Raw genomic sequence first — 17927 nt, 5'->3', positions numbered from 1 at the left:
AATATAAAGATAATGAAGTTAAATATTCTTATTAAGATCGTTGTAACTATTCGCTATTCAGAAGTAATTAAATTGGTAAAAATTAGAGTCTATTTAATATTATGATACCAATATAAAAACTATTTATAGAACGGTTTGCAATAATCTGACCAATTACGATTTCATCAAATGTATAATAACATTTTAATTCGTAAAATGTATTATACTATTGTAAATAAATTAGAATTTATATTAAGTTAACAGACACAGATCTTTGAAAATATTTGAGTATTTAGAACATTATTCTCATTTTTCGCAGGGTAAAAAGTGATAAAAGAAATAAGCCTTGAACTTATGTATTGTATAATATATTAGGTAATAGACTTGCAACTATGTAGAATAGATAGACGAGTTTTAATAGATAATTTAAATTAGATGGTATAGTATTTTTACATGAGTTTAAAGAAATATTGTTAAAATATTACTAATCAGCATTCAACAAGCGTAAAAATTTTGTTGAAAGATATTTAGTCAATAAACGAATTAAAAGGTACTTTATTCATAATTATGAGATATTGAAGCAATCAGAATTTTTTAATTTATGATTTAAGTAGTTTCATATTATATCTACTACTTTCTCCAATTTAAAAAGAATAACGTAAATAGTTATATAATTTAATTACATGATGCCAATTTATAAATAATTACAAATAAATATGTCTGAAAGATTGTTAAGTTTCTTTTGAAAGAACTTTTTTGCCCATGGAAAGTTGTGGGAATGTACTCTTGCTGGGTGGTGGATTCAATTTGCTTGTTAAAAATATGAAGGACTCAAATAATGTTGTCCTCTGCATGGCTGAAGCACAGAAATGCTTGATCCTCTCCCTGCTGCACCAGTTCACTGCTTTATTCAATGTTGAATCATATTCACTTGCATCCAACTCCTTAGTTTTATTGCCAATCACCACAGTTATCACCTGTAAATATTAATATTAAAATCTCAGTAAGAGTTAGATAAATATAATCTTACTTCTTTTTTATCTTTATTCTTATCTATATCCTTCTTTAAGGATATCAGTACATCAAGTGATTCAGGCTTATCTGTATCATACACTAAAACATAGCCATCAGCTAAGACCAAATAGTGCCTGGGTAATTGTTGATTGGTTGTACCATGTGCTGTACTGATTTGAGATTGTTCCAGGCCTGCAGTATCATAAAACCGGACCTTTTCTTTTATTCCTCTGTCAGACTCAATATTTGCTACATAGATATCTTCGATGGTGGGATAGAATTGCTATATTCAAAATGAAAATTTTTAATAGTATGTTGATTCTAATATTGATATGAAAACAAACCATTGAACTATGGACATTACCATATATGACCTGCTCCAATATTGAAGTTTTCCCAACTCCTTTCATTCCACATACTATTACCTTTGCACATTTTCCCATTATTATACTTGAATCACTTAGTTTTTAATGCAATTTTGCATAGTAGTTTATTTAGTATAGAAGGATAAATTTAATATATTTTTTAGTGAATACATTCAAGAGAAAATTATAAAATTACATGTATCATAAAAAATAATTACAATGTTTTTTAGAAATCAACAAAATAATGAGTCGTTTTCACCTTTTCTTTGGAATATTTATGGTTATGTTGGCATTGCTTCTGTCAAAACTGATATTGAATGCAGCTGATGCCGCAATTGACTTTTTGGATTCGGTCGAAGTCGAAGCTATAAACCTATGCTATAAACATGGTGAAGTCTACTAAAAATAATAAATATTCTATATTATTACCCACATATAATGAAGTTGAAAATCTGCCAATCATTATTTGGATGATTGTTAAATACATGGACCAAAGGTTAGTCTTATTGGAATCTCGTAAGTATTCTTATTCTACATGTAATGAAAGTTTTTTGTTTCTAGCAATTATAATTATGAGATAATAATCATTGATGATGGTAGTCCAGATGGCACATTGGATGCAGCCAAGCAGCTGCAATCAATCTATGGTGATTCAAAGATAATACTTAAACCCAGGGAAAAGAAATTGGGTCTTGGCACTGCTTACATTCATGGTATGAAGCATGCAACTGGAAATTTTATTTTAATCATGGATGCTGACCTAAGTCATCATGTAAGTCTTTCTTAAACTCCATCATAAATAATATAGAACACAATTGTTTTTTAGCCAAAATTTATACCTGAATTCATCAAGCTGCAGGAAGCTAATAATTATGATGTGGTCTCTGGTACAAGGTACCTTGGAAATGGTGGTGTATCTGGCTGGGACTTCAAGCGCAAACTCATATCTAGAGGTGCTAATTTCCTCACCCAATTACTGCTCAGGCCAGGAGCTAGTGACTTAACTGGATCATTTAGATTGTATAAGAAGGATGTACTGCAAAAACTCATCGAAAGTTGCGTGTCGAAAGGATACGTCTTCCAGATGGAGATGATCGTGAGAGCGAGACAAATGAAATACACTATCGGTGAAGTGCCAATTACTTTTGTTGATCGCGTCTACGGTGAATCAAAATTGGGAGGATCGGAAATAGTCCAATTCAGTCTGGCCCTTCTACATTTATTCGCCACGACGTAAAAATCGCAAATTCTTGCTGCAATACATTCCCAAATCTGTCTATTACGAATATGTATGTTTAAATTTGATTGTATTGTTTATGAAAAATAAAATAAAGAAGTTTAAATTCTGTAGATAATTCCATCCAAAACAATATTTTGGTTAACTTAAGGTTGTTCACTTGGTTCTTATCTAATCCGAGATATACTAAAAGCGGTTTAAATAATATTCATGTTGCTAAGCAACTTTGATTAAATCAAATAGTCAATGCTGGTCAATTAATTTTAATATTTGTTGTGACGTAGTTTGTTTTTTCATCGTTGTGAGGGGAATAAATAATCCGTTTGAAAACATAATTTAGTATTTTATTTTTTTTGTTATCTTGTAATCACATTTTGTTATATATAAACTAGGTGAACATAATTAAAATTTTACAAAAAATCACATTTCTAAAACACCGTTCTATCATTTATGTAAATCTATATATGCATTCAAATATTCGCACATACACTCAGCATGAAAAAATACTGGGGAGGGGAGTTGGTAAACGAATATCGATATACAATGCAACTGAAGGAAGTAAACACAAATGAACGTAGTAATACTGAGGACGAGGATCCTCTTTACATTTATAAACTAGATATGAAAATATTTCTTTTGTTGTTTAATTAAAGCTACTTCGCTTCGAAAAAATAAAATGAAACTTAAATACAGGAAAATTTTACAGTAAGTGTATGGAGGGGCGGTAATAAACTACGAAACTTAATTAAATGCATTGACACAGAATAATTTACAATATCACTCACACATGTCGCTCACCATTTTCTCCATGTCAATATCAACAAGATCGTGTTGTTCACTCTGAACACCATTCACAGTTTTGTCCACGTCCATACTGGTAGGCGATTGTGGGGTAACCACTGGGGAAGGCGTCGGTACCAGACCATCATCTTCGACACCTTCCGGAGGTTTCAACTTCAACAACATGCTTTTCAAGGTCTCGTAGGACTTCTTGAAAACATCCAAAGTCGTAAAGATGTTTCGCTTATTGCCAGTCCTGTTCGTTCGCTTCTCTATGTTGTCATTCTCTAAATCTCTCAGCCATCGCTCACATTGTTCCATAATTTCTTGGCGCTTGATGTAGAAGTGCGCATAAATTACATCCTTGAAACAAGGGCACGGATTCAAAAGCTGCTCCAACATTGCCCACCTCACCGTGGCCTGGCAAATGTTTGCGTTGTACTCTTTCGAACTTTGGGTACCTGATGGGGTACCCCTAGACCTTTCGTATCCGGGTTCGTTAAAATATGGCTCCGACACTAAAATCAGCGATTGTATAGAGACCAGCACCTGCAGGAAACTTGATGTTTGAGCATTCCACTTCTCCTCTGGCCTTCCGTGCCACGTATTCAACACAGACAAGCAAACTTTCCCATCGTTGTACAAGTTCGGATTGAAGCGTACGCTGTGTAGTCCGGTGGTCTCCAAATTGATCATCATTGGCGCCAAAGGATAGTCCGAAGGGAAGTACACATCGAATTCGAAGCAACCGTTTGCATATGGCGTGTCGGCTGGTCCTGTTATCAGTACCTTCATAATATCTAGGCGATCAGTATCGCATCTTACGAATACCGAACTACTGTGGCTGAGAGGTAAACTTGTTGCCAATGTTACAGCTTCTTGAGCCAAACGCTTGACGCGCGCTGGATGTGAAGATTCTCCAGCTGAACGCACGTTGCCTTCGTAATGGTGGGATATAACAAACTTGTATCCTCCTTCGGGTAACTCGAGGATCATTTCGAACGTATCTAAAAATATAATCATTGTAATATAAGAAGTAATGAATTATGCGTTTAGAATTAATGATTTCACTAACCGAATTGCAGTGTTTTCATAATTTTTAAATATTGTTCTTCGGGAGAAATGGATAACGGCTTTTCGATGGAAGTAATTTTGGAGTTCTCGAACTTGGTATCCATCAATTTGTCGGTGGCCGCGCAAACAAGCTCGGCTGTATTCTTTATGTCTCGCATCAACTTAACCAAACCTTCGTCTCGCTCCATGTCCTCCAATGGAGCACCTACTTTGAACTTGTATTTGCTTGAACCACTTTTGTTGTTAGTCCTGCTCAGAAAATAACATTATTGTGTACGATAGTACAATTTAAATTATACTTTAAATAATAATTAAAAATAAGAAAGATGAATGACATATCCGTGTATTATGTTATTGATGATGCAAATAGAGGGAAAAAAAAAGAAAAACATACGTTTTATTTGATTGTGCTGACCTGAGTTTGGACGCGTATGTGTCCACACAGGTTGTCATATTTTCCAACAACGAACTTATGGACAGCCTACTTTGACTAGCGCTAACTTCTTGTGGTACCAGAAGTTTGACTAATTGGCAACTAACCGCCATGGCACGCAGTAATTCCAGAGCAGCCCGGTATAATGGAATGTGTCGTGCCATATCCAATACTAAAAAAAGAAGAAAATATGTTACGTAACAATTACTCTATTCAAATGTCTTTTATACCTGAATCGTTTCTTAAATAGGAATTGAGGGCAGGCAATAATGCACTACCGGCGAGCAATTCTTCGAAGACGGTAGGAAGCACTCGGGATGTTAGTTCTTCTGTGTCCTTCCCGCTGGGATTGATATAACTGGAGAGCACTTGCAGAAGAACTGTTACATGTTCCTCTTCACTCCTTTGCTTTAATAAAGCCTGTTCGACGTTCCAACTTTGCTGTGTTGAACCAGTTCCAAATCCTGTGCCTTTTGCCCAATACAACTGCCCCTTGTCATCTTTTACTTTACTATCCTTTTGCTGGTTACATTGAGTCTGATGTGTAAATATTCCTAAGCAGGTTAACAGTAGATGTACAACCCCTGTCGAAATACTTAAGCGTCTTAATAAAGTTCCATCGTCAGTTGACAATGGACTACTATCGTACAATCTTCTGAGTACTTCAAACGGTAACGTCGGCAATGAGTCCGCTACTGTACTGTGGAAAATATCAGCGCCTTCACCGTCATCAGTCACGCCCAACACTAAACGTAACAAGCATAGGGCTTTCTTCATATCTTTCAATAATACCTCTGCATATCCTGGTAACCTCAAGAATAAACCGAAAGCTGTGAGCGAGTGCGGAGGTACATTCTGCGCAATTCCTGACACTTTCGTGGGAGTACTGGAACCCGGTCCATCGTCGATATCTTCATAATTATCATCACTCCCTTCAACTTTAATCCAATCGGATTCAGATTGATCGCCGCTTGTCTTTTCAGCAGGCGGAGTTCCAATCGATTCAGGATATACAGTTGGCAGATGTTGGGCCAACAGAGCTAATCCTCCCATTGAGCTGAATACTTGCAGCATACTGCTCAAGGGCATTTGATACATCATATTCACCTTCATTTTGTTATTGTCTTCTTCATTTTTACTTTGGCAAATAGTCAAATGTAAACAAGTTAAATCGGCATGCATTCCTTTCATCTCAATCATTCTCAGTACTTGAGCCAAAGACAATGCCAGTGGAAGTGGTTGATCGCACAATGCGGAGCATTTAACCACTCTGCCTTCAATTGCATCATTTCCATTTGGCTGGTCATTCAGCACATAGCGTTTCTTTTTCGAAATGGGAGTCGAAGTTGCAAGGTTCTTAGCATCTTTAGCCCTTTTATCTTTAGCAGTTACTCCAGCAGCCACGCTCAAATCAGAATCAGCAGCCATAAAACACCAGGTTTTCATGTTGTACATACTGTCTTTCTTAGTTGTATTGTCGGATTTAATTGACGATGAAAAAGATACATGCTGTTCCAGGATGTCAGCAATAGTGGTATTCGTACCTAAATATAGTAATGCACGATCATGGGTTTGCTTGAATGCGGGATGAAGTGGCAAGTACGGATGCAAAACAGTAGAATTTTTATAGAGCGTCTCATCTGCTTTCACGCTCACCGGGATCTTTTCATTCTCCAAGAGAAGTTGTAAAATCAGTCGCCTCAAGAAACCGGAAATGCCATTGCTCTGCTGTATTATCACATCACACAAAACCTTCGCCAACAGCTGTTGATTGTTGGGATGGCACAGGCAGCATTTCGACAAAAAACGTACGCATACCTCCTCGAGGTAAGTGTGCGCCTCTGAGCTCAAATTTGATCGTTTCTCCGTAGTTCTTTGGCAAAGGTATTGTAGCAAAGGTAACCAGAACAACGATCCGTCCCCTGATCCCAACCAATCTCGCATCAATTTTTCTTCGCATATATCCGAAAAGAACTTTAAGATTGCGGTCACATTGTCTACTGTGCACATCGGCGCCTCTTGATTAAGTCCAGTACAGTAATCCAGAATAATAGAATTGAGTAATTTCGGTAATCTGGAATCTAGTAACTGTTGAATGGCAGACGGAGATCTACTCACTAGTGCTATTGTTTCTAAAGAGTCCTTGTTCAAAAATAGATCATTAACGTTCTTAATAATGAGTCGCTCGTACCACTCAGAATTCGATGTAAAGTTTTCCTTGCCGTCATCGGTCATACTTTCAGAATCCTTGCGATCGTCCGAAATAGAAGCGTCGTGATCGGTGCTCAGATTCGGTACAAGAACTCCAATTTTTTGGAGCATCACTGGGAAGAATTCAGTTCTCACATGGCAGATAGAGCAGAGTAGCGAATCAATGGCATATTTCAAAGCTGGGTTTTGTCGTGAGAGCGTTCCGAATTCGTAAATGCGGTAAAATAAGTCGATAGTGATCATACCGTGCAAGTCGTACGCCACATCTGCCTGTTTGGCATCCCAGATGATCGAAGCAATTATAGACACATAAGCTGGACTACAATTCGACACGTTTCTAGTTGTAATGGCTCTACATGCAACCGTTTCCAACCAGTTAAAAACCAAAGCCACGCGATGTACAGTATCTTCATCTTGATGTCCACAGATTCGATAAAGCAATTCACATGCTGATTTGGCACCAGGGGAGTTCATTAACATTTTCCCGCTACCCATGTTCAGAAGAATACTGGGTTCTGTGGTGTTCGGCCTGCTATCTAGCAGAGTCATAATAGTTTGCAATCCGTTATCTCTATTGAATAAACTTAAATCGCATAATACTTTCTCTAAATTTCCTAAGTACAATGCTGGTATATGAGTTGGGACTAGCAGCAATCCGCAACAGGTTGATAGTAAATCTTGTATTTCTGCAGCTTGTGAAACAATTTCGTGTTCTAATTCAGATTCTGCGGATAGCGTGCAGCAATGGTGCAACAATCTTAGCCAGCCTAAACTGTACCTGCAGTGAGATTCATCTTCTGATAAATCCATAACCTGTTGCCTTGCATTACCACCGAACGCTGATGTGCCGAGAAGACGGATTTGCGACAATCCGATATTACTTGCATCGCGTGGTTTGTATAATCTTATTTGAACACAATTCACAACTTCGGGTGTTGGCAAATGCAGACGGATAAACGCCATTCCGCTCGTTGGCAACGGGGGACATGCTGGAACTAATCTCCATGGTCCATCGGCTGAAACTTCGAGGGAAACGGCAGAAGGACACGTGGCCAACGTGCCTTGATGTGGTTGTATGTGCACCTCTCTTAATAGAATGGCACTAGGCAGTTGAATTGTTAAATCTGCATGGGCTTCTTCCGGGTAGAAATGGTATGCCCATTGAGCAGCTCGGGCTCTCCTGTGTGTGGCTTGCCCGCCTTGGATCAAAATTTCAGGCGAATGGGCTGTGCTCGCAGCTGAACAACGGATCGTGCCTTGTGGCGCGAAATTTACCAAGTTCAAATTGTTTTCTAGACTCGCCTGTTGCTGTTTTTTCGTATTGGATGGCACTCCTATGGCGCTAGCCTCCGTTTTCGCATTCTGTCCAATGAAATGTTGCATCACCATTGAAATGTTTCCAATACCTGATATAGTATTTGGCGCGTTACTGCTTTTCACTAAGCTTTCGCATATGATTTTCACACCGCCTAGAAAAAGATTGTTTAGTTATTATTAGCTATTGGACTAAACAGTACTATTCAAATGTTATTTAAACTAAACATACCAGTTTGGACAAATGTTTGCAAAGCTTCTGCAGTATCCAATACTTGAATAATAAACCATATTAATGGTTCACTTAATTGCGGACTTTGTGAGAGGAACATCAGCAAAGGTTCCATCACCAATTCCTTTCTGGAAGCCTTTCTAGCCAATGAAACAAGCACATTGAACACTGAATCACCAACACTTCCTGGCTCTCGGAGATCAGAGAATACGTTCTAGAAATAAGTTAATTAGATATTGCCGACGATCATGACATACAAAAAAAGTATTACCTGCGTATTTAAATAGCTATATGAAATCATGCAAAGAGAAGTTGCTTTACATGTTGCTAAAGCTTTGCAGAATCGAATAATGCTAGGATGATGTTGCAAGACAGTATCAGCTAGACAGGGCACTGGTGGACTGCTTCTTACTCCATTGCTAGGATCCTGGTGGATTTGTTCTGCTTTACTCTCATCGGTTTGCGAATGATTCAACTGATTATCAGTTTCCATGTATTCCTAAAATCAAATAAAACGTAAACAAATATCGGAAACACAGCTTGCAACACAATTATATACAACTTGTTCTGTACTCGTGCTTGGTAATGGCGTCTGCACTAAGCTTCCCAAGAGTTTCAAAAGATAAATGAGTAACACATCCCAGGATACGGGTTTATCTTGCTTGTTTGTTTCTCCACCGAGGACCGATGCAAATATGCTGAATGTGTTCGTGGCTCCACTCAACTTTTCACCGATGTTCACACATTTTATCCTTTCTACATTTGAAACATGGGAATATACCAGTGCAGCTAAAATATATCACACAATAAATATCTATAATAGTTTTAAAAAAAATACTAAGAAAACCTACCAGTACTTTCCAAAATGCTCATGGCAATACTCAAATCAGTGCTACTATATTCTAGGCAAACCAAACACTGTAAGAATTTACATTGGGCATCGAGAGGCCCTAACTTTGAAACAAAAGGTCCAGTAGGTTGAACTAGTTGATATACAACTTTTAACATGTAACTTTTAAACATAGTTCCCATTAAGCTTGAAGAATTCGTAACATCGCAACGCATTTGGAGGCGCATCAAGAAATCATGCATAGCTTTACACACAGCGGGTCCCGCCTAAAAAAACAACAATAAATAAATCAAAAAAATAAATAAATATTAGAATCACACCAATCCTCTTTCTGATAATTGTATACCAGTACCAGAAAGTAGCCTAAGAAGCATCTGCACAAAGTCCGAATGATTGATTATTACAGATACTTTACCGAACATATTTGTTATATCTTCTTCTTCGCCGTCGTTGTTCTCGAAGAATTTACCTTGGCAGATGTTGCACATCATAGTTAATGTTTGTAAAGCCGAGCACCAAGTTCGTAGCGATAAATCTGAACACCAAGCAATTGTAGATATCAATGAGTTGATTGCCTCGACGCTGAGAGCGATCACTGGCATAGTAGCGGGATTAAAATTTTCCTCGGAATTCGGGCAATTCAACGTCAACCACAATTGTAAGATTTGTTCGATTTTGCTGGCATTGTATAAGTCCAAATCTTTAAAGAGCATGTCAAAGCATCCGGTCATCAATGCCGTATTGCTAAGTGAACGAGCTCTTGGTACCGCGTTACTCGCTGGTGCTGTAAGATTTTCAGGCCACTTGGGCACCTTACATTCAACTTCGACAACATTCGCTGGAGAGTTAACATTTTGCATTAGTGTGTGAGTGTTACACAATACTAGCCTTCGCATTATAACTTCAGCCTGACACTCGACTCCGACGTCAAGTCGCTGATCAATTGCGCTTGAACAGCCTGTACTTATTAATGGTGTCTTTGCGTTTTTCCTAAGTATATTTCGGCCGCGTTCCAATACTTCGTCCAAAAATTCCTCGACTTCAGAATCATCGGATTCGAATACGGATGGCAAATGGTTGTTACTTGTGGAAGTTTTACCCTGCTTCGCCATAGGATCTGACATTAATGTATCATCCACATCAAAAGTATCGACTAAGTTGTCCAGGATGTCTACTAGAAAAATAATTCATAAAAATCGTTTTTTGTTGTTATTATGGTAATTACCAGGAGTCCAACTGGTGGAGGGTGCTGGTATATCGACCTCGATTTTTGTAGGAATAGTCTTTCCAACCTCCAAGACATCTTGCAAAAAACATGCCAAAGCATGAGTTGCAAATGGTAATTCGGAACCAATCGATAAATTAATTAGCTTCAATAGCTTTTCTTCGTTCAAATACTCTTCCACCAATAGATTTGATAATTTTACCAATCTCGCTATGACCTTTAGAGAAAAACAATTAAATTCATAAATTTTAGCAGAAATTAATATTTACCTTGCATGAGAGAACAAATAGATCTGCGCTACAAGAATGATCCATGGCTAAAAGCAGAGACACCAATCCCCTCACGACTGTTAAGCAATGTGTCGAATCTACATACTGCGGTTCAGAAATTTGGGAGGCGTTCTTCTCATTGGCAGCCTCCGTTGTATTATCTCGTCGTCGCTTTCCTACTTTTGAAGCAGGAGCCGGTTCTTTTACTTGATCCTTCTTGATTTTAGTTTTTAACTTTGAAAATATACCGTTCGGTCCTTTTAAAGCTTTTTCAAGTTTTTCTGTTAACGTTTGAGCCTGATTTGTAAGCGCGGAGAATGCTTGAGCTGAGCTTTGTACTACTTTCTGATTGTAATCCATGTTCAGTTGGTCTAAATGTTGTTTATACATCAAAAACCTTTTATGTAATTTTCTTCTATAGTTGGAGTGTACACTATCGTTACCTTTACCACCGCCCATCTCTCCCGTAACCCAATCCCACCTGGTAGAGTTTTGGAGTGAGCCTTTAGACAAATCCAATTGCAACGAGAGGAAAAGTAGTTGCCATCCCAATAGTGATAAATCTACAGAAACTCCCAATAATCCTTTGCGATGGTCGTTCATCGGCTGCAATGTCTCTGCAATTACTCTTAGTGTAGAATCGAGAGCTATGCTACGCTCTGAACATCTCTTAGCTAAATAAGCAAGTAGAATGAAGACTCTATCTTGAGGAAATTTCGATGTGTAAGATGATGAGAACATTTCGGCTAATGTGTCGGCCAAAAAGACACCCCAAAAACATTTTTTCCTGCAAGATTGGTCTAAAACAGTGGCCGCCAAGAATTGCAAGTGTGACCTCTGTGTAATACAAAATCCACGGAAGATTTTCTCACACGTTGGAAGCGGTATTTTCGGAATTGTGTCAACGACTAACAGAGCTTCGAGCATCACCTCTGCAATACAACGCAATTTGTCGGTACTAACTTCATCCATGCAAGTGTCCCATGCAGATTTTGTTTGCTTATTCAGAGAGGTTTCGATGCGAGTGATCACATTGCGTACAGTGTTTAATTGACGCTGGTACGTAATTGCCTCTTGGTAGGCGTTGAAGATTTTCATATTATCGAATACCGAGCAATTACTCTTATCTTTCATGATATCCATGTATGCATTCAGATGAGCTGTGTTCGTTGTATCAGACATTAAAAATGGCTGAAGCAAATTTTTCAATTTGGAACAAGCTAAGCTGTATCGACAAGAGACATCTTCGAATAACATCGATAATACATTTAATTGTTTATCCAATTCGGCGTGAGTAGGCGGCGTTATAGCTGCAGCATTCTCCTCGGATATTTCATCAGGGAGCACAATCAGATGTCCATAGAACGAACCAATCGGGATGCGACAACGTGTGGACGACATTCCATAAATGCCGACAGCGGTGATCTTCATATACCGGCACAACGGTGGCGATTGGATATTGCTCATTGCAATGTTCTTTGTGCTAATATCAGTGGATGTAATTAGACAAACCATGTCCGAATCATCGGCAGCTTTTAAACCTATATCAATGCTTATTGAAAGCAATTCCAGGCACATCGGTATGAATAAATCAGTCAATAAAATCGGTTGTCCAAAGTCTAGTGTAACGAAGCGACGAGCACCGGAATGCATCCTCTCCACAACAATTACCTGCTGCGATGGTGCTACAAGTAGCTGCTGCCATGGTAAACTGCGATTAGGCGATAGAATCTCCTCGGCGCACCTGGTGGGTGCTTTAACAGGATATTCATTCATGCTTTCAACAACTTCGGATCCAAGAGCATCTGCGGCAGACGTAATTTTCGGTTTGAAAATTTTGGCAAATCCTTCGTTTGCCATATTCTCACTATATATTAGTACATTGTTCAATAAGCTGTCGTTCATGGAATGACCGTTGCTAGTTCCTGCTGCACTGTTGATAATCTTTTCGGTTTTATCAGGTGCAGACATCAAATCGAAATCGCCTAGTAACTGTTCGACTTCGACTGTCTTTGAAGCGGAATTCACATTAGTCACTGTGAAAGGTACGACATTAGGTATAATATTGTTACTACCCATTTCTGCTCTTTCCATTCTAGTTCCATCGCTTGCAGCAATGCATACAAAATGCAAATGTTCCGTTTCGAGTAAACCCCGAAATAATTTGGATGTTGTTATGTTTTTAAGTTTTAACGATTTCGTTTCGTTCACATTCAATAGTACTTCACGAGCATCTAATATATCCTTATTAAAGGCAAAGTTTGTATGGAAGTCGGAACATGGCGGTACATTTTCTCCGGCTACTACCGATGCATAAGTTACTGTAGAATTCGATGCTTTCATAGGTGAAGGGGCATCTACATCAAATAATTCCGGTTCCAGAGGTGTACCGTAAAGACCATACCTGCTTCTTAGTATCAGATGGTAAGGATTGATGCGTTTATTCAGTTGATCCGCCACTTCAGTCAATAAATTGACACACCTCGCTGTTAACTGTCTCACTAATTCATTATTTTTGGCCACCTTATATATGAGGATAGAAATACAATGTATAGCTCCTGCAGATTTAACTTCATATATTTTTGGTACCAATTCCAATAACGAATTTAATATAGATGTGTCAAAATTATCATTGGAGCTGTTCCTAAAAAAGTTCAAAATTCAATTAATAATTGTCTCATTTATAAGTAGCTAGACTTACTCTGAGCAAAGTACCAAGAGTTTCACACATTTATATGCAATGTTTCGCCCAGAATGGAGTGCACAACTCGTTAGTAAATCTAAAATTTTGGCCTCTACGCATTCAAAGAATTCTGCCTGCTGAGTGTTCGGTTCTTCGCAGCTCCTGTTTCCAGCTATGCGAATTGAAGCAACCCAATTCAAGATATCTAAAGCTACGCATTGCGACTCTTGTAGTGGATCATTGATACACGTCAATAACAAACTTTGAACAAATGATTTTGATTCAAGCATTGAACATCTTAATGAACGTTCGTGCGGGATGTCAGTATGAGTACTGCTGTAAACGGTGATAGTTAATTCGTGTATGCAATCACAGCCCATGTATTCTGCATTTGTTGTACTACCGGAAGGTCGTTTAGCTCGTGTCGAACTGCCGACCGAAGCTATCTCTTCCTTCTTACACACGGATTTTATATGCAATAGTAAATTCCTGTTTCTTGATCGGAAAAGCTTTGGACTTGTGAGCGTTACACATCCTGATTTTTCTGTCAGATCCACGCAATTTGTTATATCAATTGGTCCCGCTAAAATGTCTGCATTGTGAGCTCGTAGATACTCCTGCGATGTAACCGGGTTCTTCGTATTCTCTAATTGATCAAAAGTGACGATGTCATCAACCGAAAATTTCACATCTCTCTTATGACCAATACTCGTAGAGTTTTGTCTCAGTAAAGTGAATTCAACATTAGGAGTATTCGTTGGATTATGCATGACAAAATTAACATCCACGTGGCCAATATTGGTTGGTGTTGGTAAAATAATTTCAAAAACATGTTCGTCCCATGTTGTCGTATCAGTTTGCAATCGCCAAGTCTTTGTTAATTGTTCTTTATCTTTTTGCAGAGCTTGGGGATGCCTACGTTGTCTTGGAGCCTGCTGCATTTCACTCCAGCAAGGCGGAACCACTGGATTAAAGCCACCTTTAAAAGGCTCAAAATTGCAAAGAGAATGCAATCGCTTTAATTCCGCCAATGGAATTATATCAGGAGGATCGTGAAAGCATTGATTTGTTTCCCATCCGTCTGTCGTATCCGTATTCGGATTGATTCCAGACGAGTCCGCATTCGCACTCATCATGTCATCCTCTTCGTGCTCTTCTGTGGAATCACTATCGGTATCATTCAAAGCATAGAAATGAAGCGAACCTTTCTCGGTCGAAGCACATAGCCGTTCTAAACTGTTGCAATACACAGCAGACACAAATTTCTCGGAATCCAACTTGGCTACAGCTATAATTTTTAAATTGGCTAAATCTAAAACACGTACAGCCCCGTCTTCGCATACCATTATAACTAGACCGTCCACTCCTAATTTGTTTTGCGACTCCAAGGTTTTATCTAACACAGGGATTAGGCTAACTTCCACGGGGTTTTCATATGATGCAAGCTCACGTAACATTACACCTTGAGGCTCCACCTTCACCATTCGATCTGAGAAATCGAGGGAGTAAAGCATCAAAGCGGAATTTTTCATATCACAGACGGATTTTAGAACAACCAGAATAAAACGGCCATCCTGGCTGGGTATTATGTTGGAAATCTTAAGATCCTGACGGTTCTTATAAGTGTCAGGTATTGAAATACATTGCACAGCCCTCGAATAATTAAGCTTCTTTCTTTTTGTTTTAGAGTTCTGTATGTCACTGATGTGATCCGAAATGCTCTTCTCCGATTTTTCCGAGGTGAGTTCAAAATCAGACGAAATGACCGCCGCTTGTTCAGATTCCATATCCGCCAACTTCTTGTAATCAATCGGAATTGAACGTGGACCAGGATGTTCCTTCTGTGATGGTATAGTCGGAGGTATAAAAATTGCGTCACTTTCGCCGGGTATTAAATTTTGATACATCGTAAACTCATGCGAGAGAATGTATTTGTCAGCAGCTTCTTTGAGCGGTTTCAATGCGGACATACCGCCAAAACTGTCCATATCGAAAGGAGGAAAAAGGCTGCTCTTTGATAAGAAATCGTTTGTAATGTCCGAAGGCTCCTTATTTTCCATATCCATATCTTTGGTGTATTGAAAATCGTAGACAACCAAATATAAACAGCTATTATTTGAAGAGCAATCTTGACTGTCATCCACTTCCATAATATTTAGTTCGGTTCGGTTTTGATCATTTAGAGCGTTTACTGACAAGGACTCGTTATCTCTAATCATAATTCCACAAATAACCGACGGACGAATGTTATTATTGGTTTTTGAACACTTCGATACCACTTTCGACGATTTCTCACCAACTAACGTCAAAGCTGTTATTTCCTTTTCAATCCCGCTTTTACCTACTCACAATATAAAACACAAATACAATATGTTCGAATGTTGAGTATGCAAAATAGTTACCTTCGTCAGAATGACAAGAATTTAGAGTACTGAAATCTTCAGTAAACTTTTCTAGAAGATGAGAATCATATTGGGTGACAAAAAATGCATGCGTCCGTTTGATCTTGCCGGATACATCATAGACAGCAACTAAACCGTCTTTGTTAGATGTTGGAAACAAATGAGGTACAGAACTGGTCCCAAGTGTATTAACTCCGACGCCTCTGCAAATGATCAACATTCAAAGTACAAACTTGTTGTACTACAATGTACAGATAGAACATACCTATAGGTAGCGTCAACAGCAGGATTTGTGGCAAAGGTAACCGATAATGGTACATTTTGAGTATATTCTCCCATGACAAAAGGACAAGTTGGCGAATGCCTTTCATGCTCACTCCAGGGCTCATCAGTTCTTTCCCAGCATACTAAACAAACGGTGCACATAAAGCACATCGCTCGATCATCTCCCGCCGAATTCGGCTGGTGGTAAAACCCGGCTTGCGCCATTTGATCAGGTAACGCCCACCTATAAAAGCAGACATAACATAAATAAATAATATATTGTACAAGTAAATTCATTGTGTTCGTACTTATAGTCCATATGGGGCCATTGAGCAAAAGTTTCACGACGTTTTGCCTCACTTGCCATGGCTTTTCTATCAGAAGCTGAAAATGGTTCCCCTAGTAATTCTGAAGCTCGTTCTTGAATAGCAGAAGCAACGCCAATCTCTGGGCTATGTTGATTTTTTACAATCAATTCCGTCATAACGCTACTTGCCGCTGAAGAAAGCACTTCTAGGGGAACCTCTATACAAACTGTGTTCCACTAAAAAATATAACATTTAAAAAATACTTAAAAATTACATTTAAAAAAAAACCTTCTGTGCTTTGATTCCTTTTTTGCATTGCTTTTGGGCTTCCTGTATTTTACCATTCAACTCATTTATCACATACTCAACAGTAGGATTGTTTACAATTGATAAGCATTGTTTTAGGATCATTGCCTAAAATTCATAGATCAATATTTATAAATTCCAAAATAATTGTATAATTTACCTCTGATAGAAGTAATTCCAATTGGACATCCTCTCTTCCACTGGTTACTGATTTTTGTAGGATTGTGTCAAGAAGCAGAACACCATTATAATCAGATCTGACACCCAATGTTTGGCCATCGCAGAACAATGTCCTGTCCTGACCACAAATGTATTGACATTTGATTTCATTCTGCTCTTGTGCTGAAAATAAAATAACGAATTTATGTTAAGTGGTCAATTGTTTATAACAACATTTACCTGATAGATTAGTGGATTGCAGAACAACACCCGAGTTGACATCTAGGACTCGTACGACGCCGGAATTTGTACAAATCAGAATAACGTTGAGCGTTGGATGATAAACTATTTGCTTTAAATCGGTGTCGGCATTTAAATAACCGTCTTCTTTTAATAAACAAGGTTCCTCAGCCATTTTGCTAAACACATCTTGCGCCATTGAAGATATTACCATTACAATTACAGGTTCAACATAGGTTTCTGTCTAATAGTCGACAACTTCATTCGTAACTTCTACCAACAGTCCACCATTGTAACTGATTATAACCACTAGATCCAACCACCAACTAGATCACCGGTGGATCAGCGGTTCTTAACCTGCTGCTGTTGGCCACGAAATGTATTTGGAGGACCGCGAAAATATTAGGAGATTTTTTAGTTTTTGAAATCTTTACAAATCAAAATAGTTTTGATTTACGATTTCTACACAATAACAAATATACTTTAATTTGTAGATTTTTCAAGAAATATTTAAATTATTGACAATATCAGCATTTATTTTGTTCAATGTATTTCGTATCTGTGCGACACATTGCCATGAAT

At 38.2% G+C, this 17927-nt stretch overlaps 3 protein-coding genes across 6 annotated transcripts; 1 reads left to right on the top strand and 2 right to left on the bottom strand.

Moving 5' to 3' along the window:
- Positions 1-644: 644 nt before the first annotated feature.
- On the bottom strand, positions 645-1540 carry LOC108562682 (NF-kappa-B inhibitor-interacting Ras-like protein). 2 transcript variants are annotated; one of them, XM_017921101.1, is made up of 4 exons: positions 1338-1540; positions 1153-1276; positions 1010-1092; positions 645-956 (listed from the first exon to the last, which is right to left on the bottom strand). In XM_017921101.1, the coding sequence occupies exons 1-4, from the start codon at positions 1434-1436 to the stop codon at positions 711-713; spliced, it is 552 nt and encodes a 183-aa protein (XP_017776590.1). In that variant the 5' UTR covers positions 1437-1540; the 3' UTR covers positions 645-710. The 2 variants fall into 2 exon arrangements, with proteins under 2 accessions (XP_017776590.1, XP_017776589.1); XM_017921100.1 differs by having other exon boundaries at positions 1010-1276; positions 1338-1539.
- A 123-nt stretch (positions 1541-1663) lies between these two features.
- On the top strand, positions 1664-2708 carry LOC108562681 (dolichol-phosphate mannosyltransferase subunit 1). The gene is made up of 3 exons (XM_017921099.1): positions 1664-1854; positions 1920-2130; positions 2185-2708. Exons 1-3 carry the CDS (start codon positions 1745-1747, stop codon positions 2593-2595), a joined length of 732 nt encoding a protein of 243 aa, XP_017776588.1. The 5' UTR covers positions 1664-1744; the 3' UTR covers positions 2596-2708.
- Positions 2709-3146: 438 nt separating this feature from the next.
- LOC108562668 (baculoviral IAP repeat-containing protein 6) lies at positions 3147-17606 on the bottom strand. Of its 3 annotated transcripts, XM_017921084.1 has the most exons (19): positions 17346-17606; positions 17107-17288; positions 16929-17054; positions 16641-16876; positions 16334-16576; positions 16069-16271; positions 13685-16010; positions 11427-13627; positions 10984-11354; positions 10715-10931; positions 9810-10663; positions 9491-9755; positions 9199-9428; positions 8911-9138; positions 8640-8853; positions 5113-8562; positions 4844-5054; positions 4451-4698; positions 3147-4382 (listed from the first exon to the last, which is right to left on the bottom strand). In XM_017921084.1, the coding sequence occupies exons 1-19, from the start codon at positions 17557-17559 to the stop codon at positions 3373-3375; spliced, it is 13029 nt and encodes a 4342-aa protein (XP_017776573.1). In that variant the 5' UTR covers positions 17560-17606; the 3' UTR covers positions 3147-3372. The 3 variants fall into 3 exon arrangements, with proteins under 3 accessions (XP_017776573.1, XP_017776571.1, XP_017776572.1); XM_017921082.1 differs by having other exon boundaries at positions 10984-13627; XM_017921083.1 differs by having other exon boundaries at positions 9810-10660; positions 10984-13627.
- Between the last annotated feature and the right edge of the window lie 321 nt (positions 17607-17927).

The sequence above is a fragment of the Nicrophorus vespilloides genome, unplaced genomic scaffold (genome assembly GCF_001412225.1).
Source record: "Nicrophorus vespilloides isolate i.1.1-1 unplaced genomic scaffold, Nicve_v1.0, whole genome shotgun sequence".
Classification (NCBI taxonomy): domain Eukaryota; kingdom Metazoa; phylum Arthropoda; class Insecta; order Coleoptera; family Silphidae; genus Nicrophorus; species Nicrophorus vespilloides.
The sequence above is the reverse complement of the archived record's forward strand: the minus strand, read 5'-3'. Positions and strand labels throughout refer to the sequence as shown.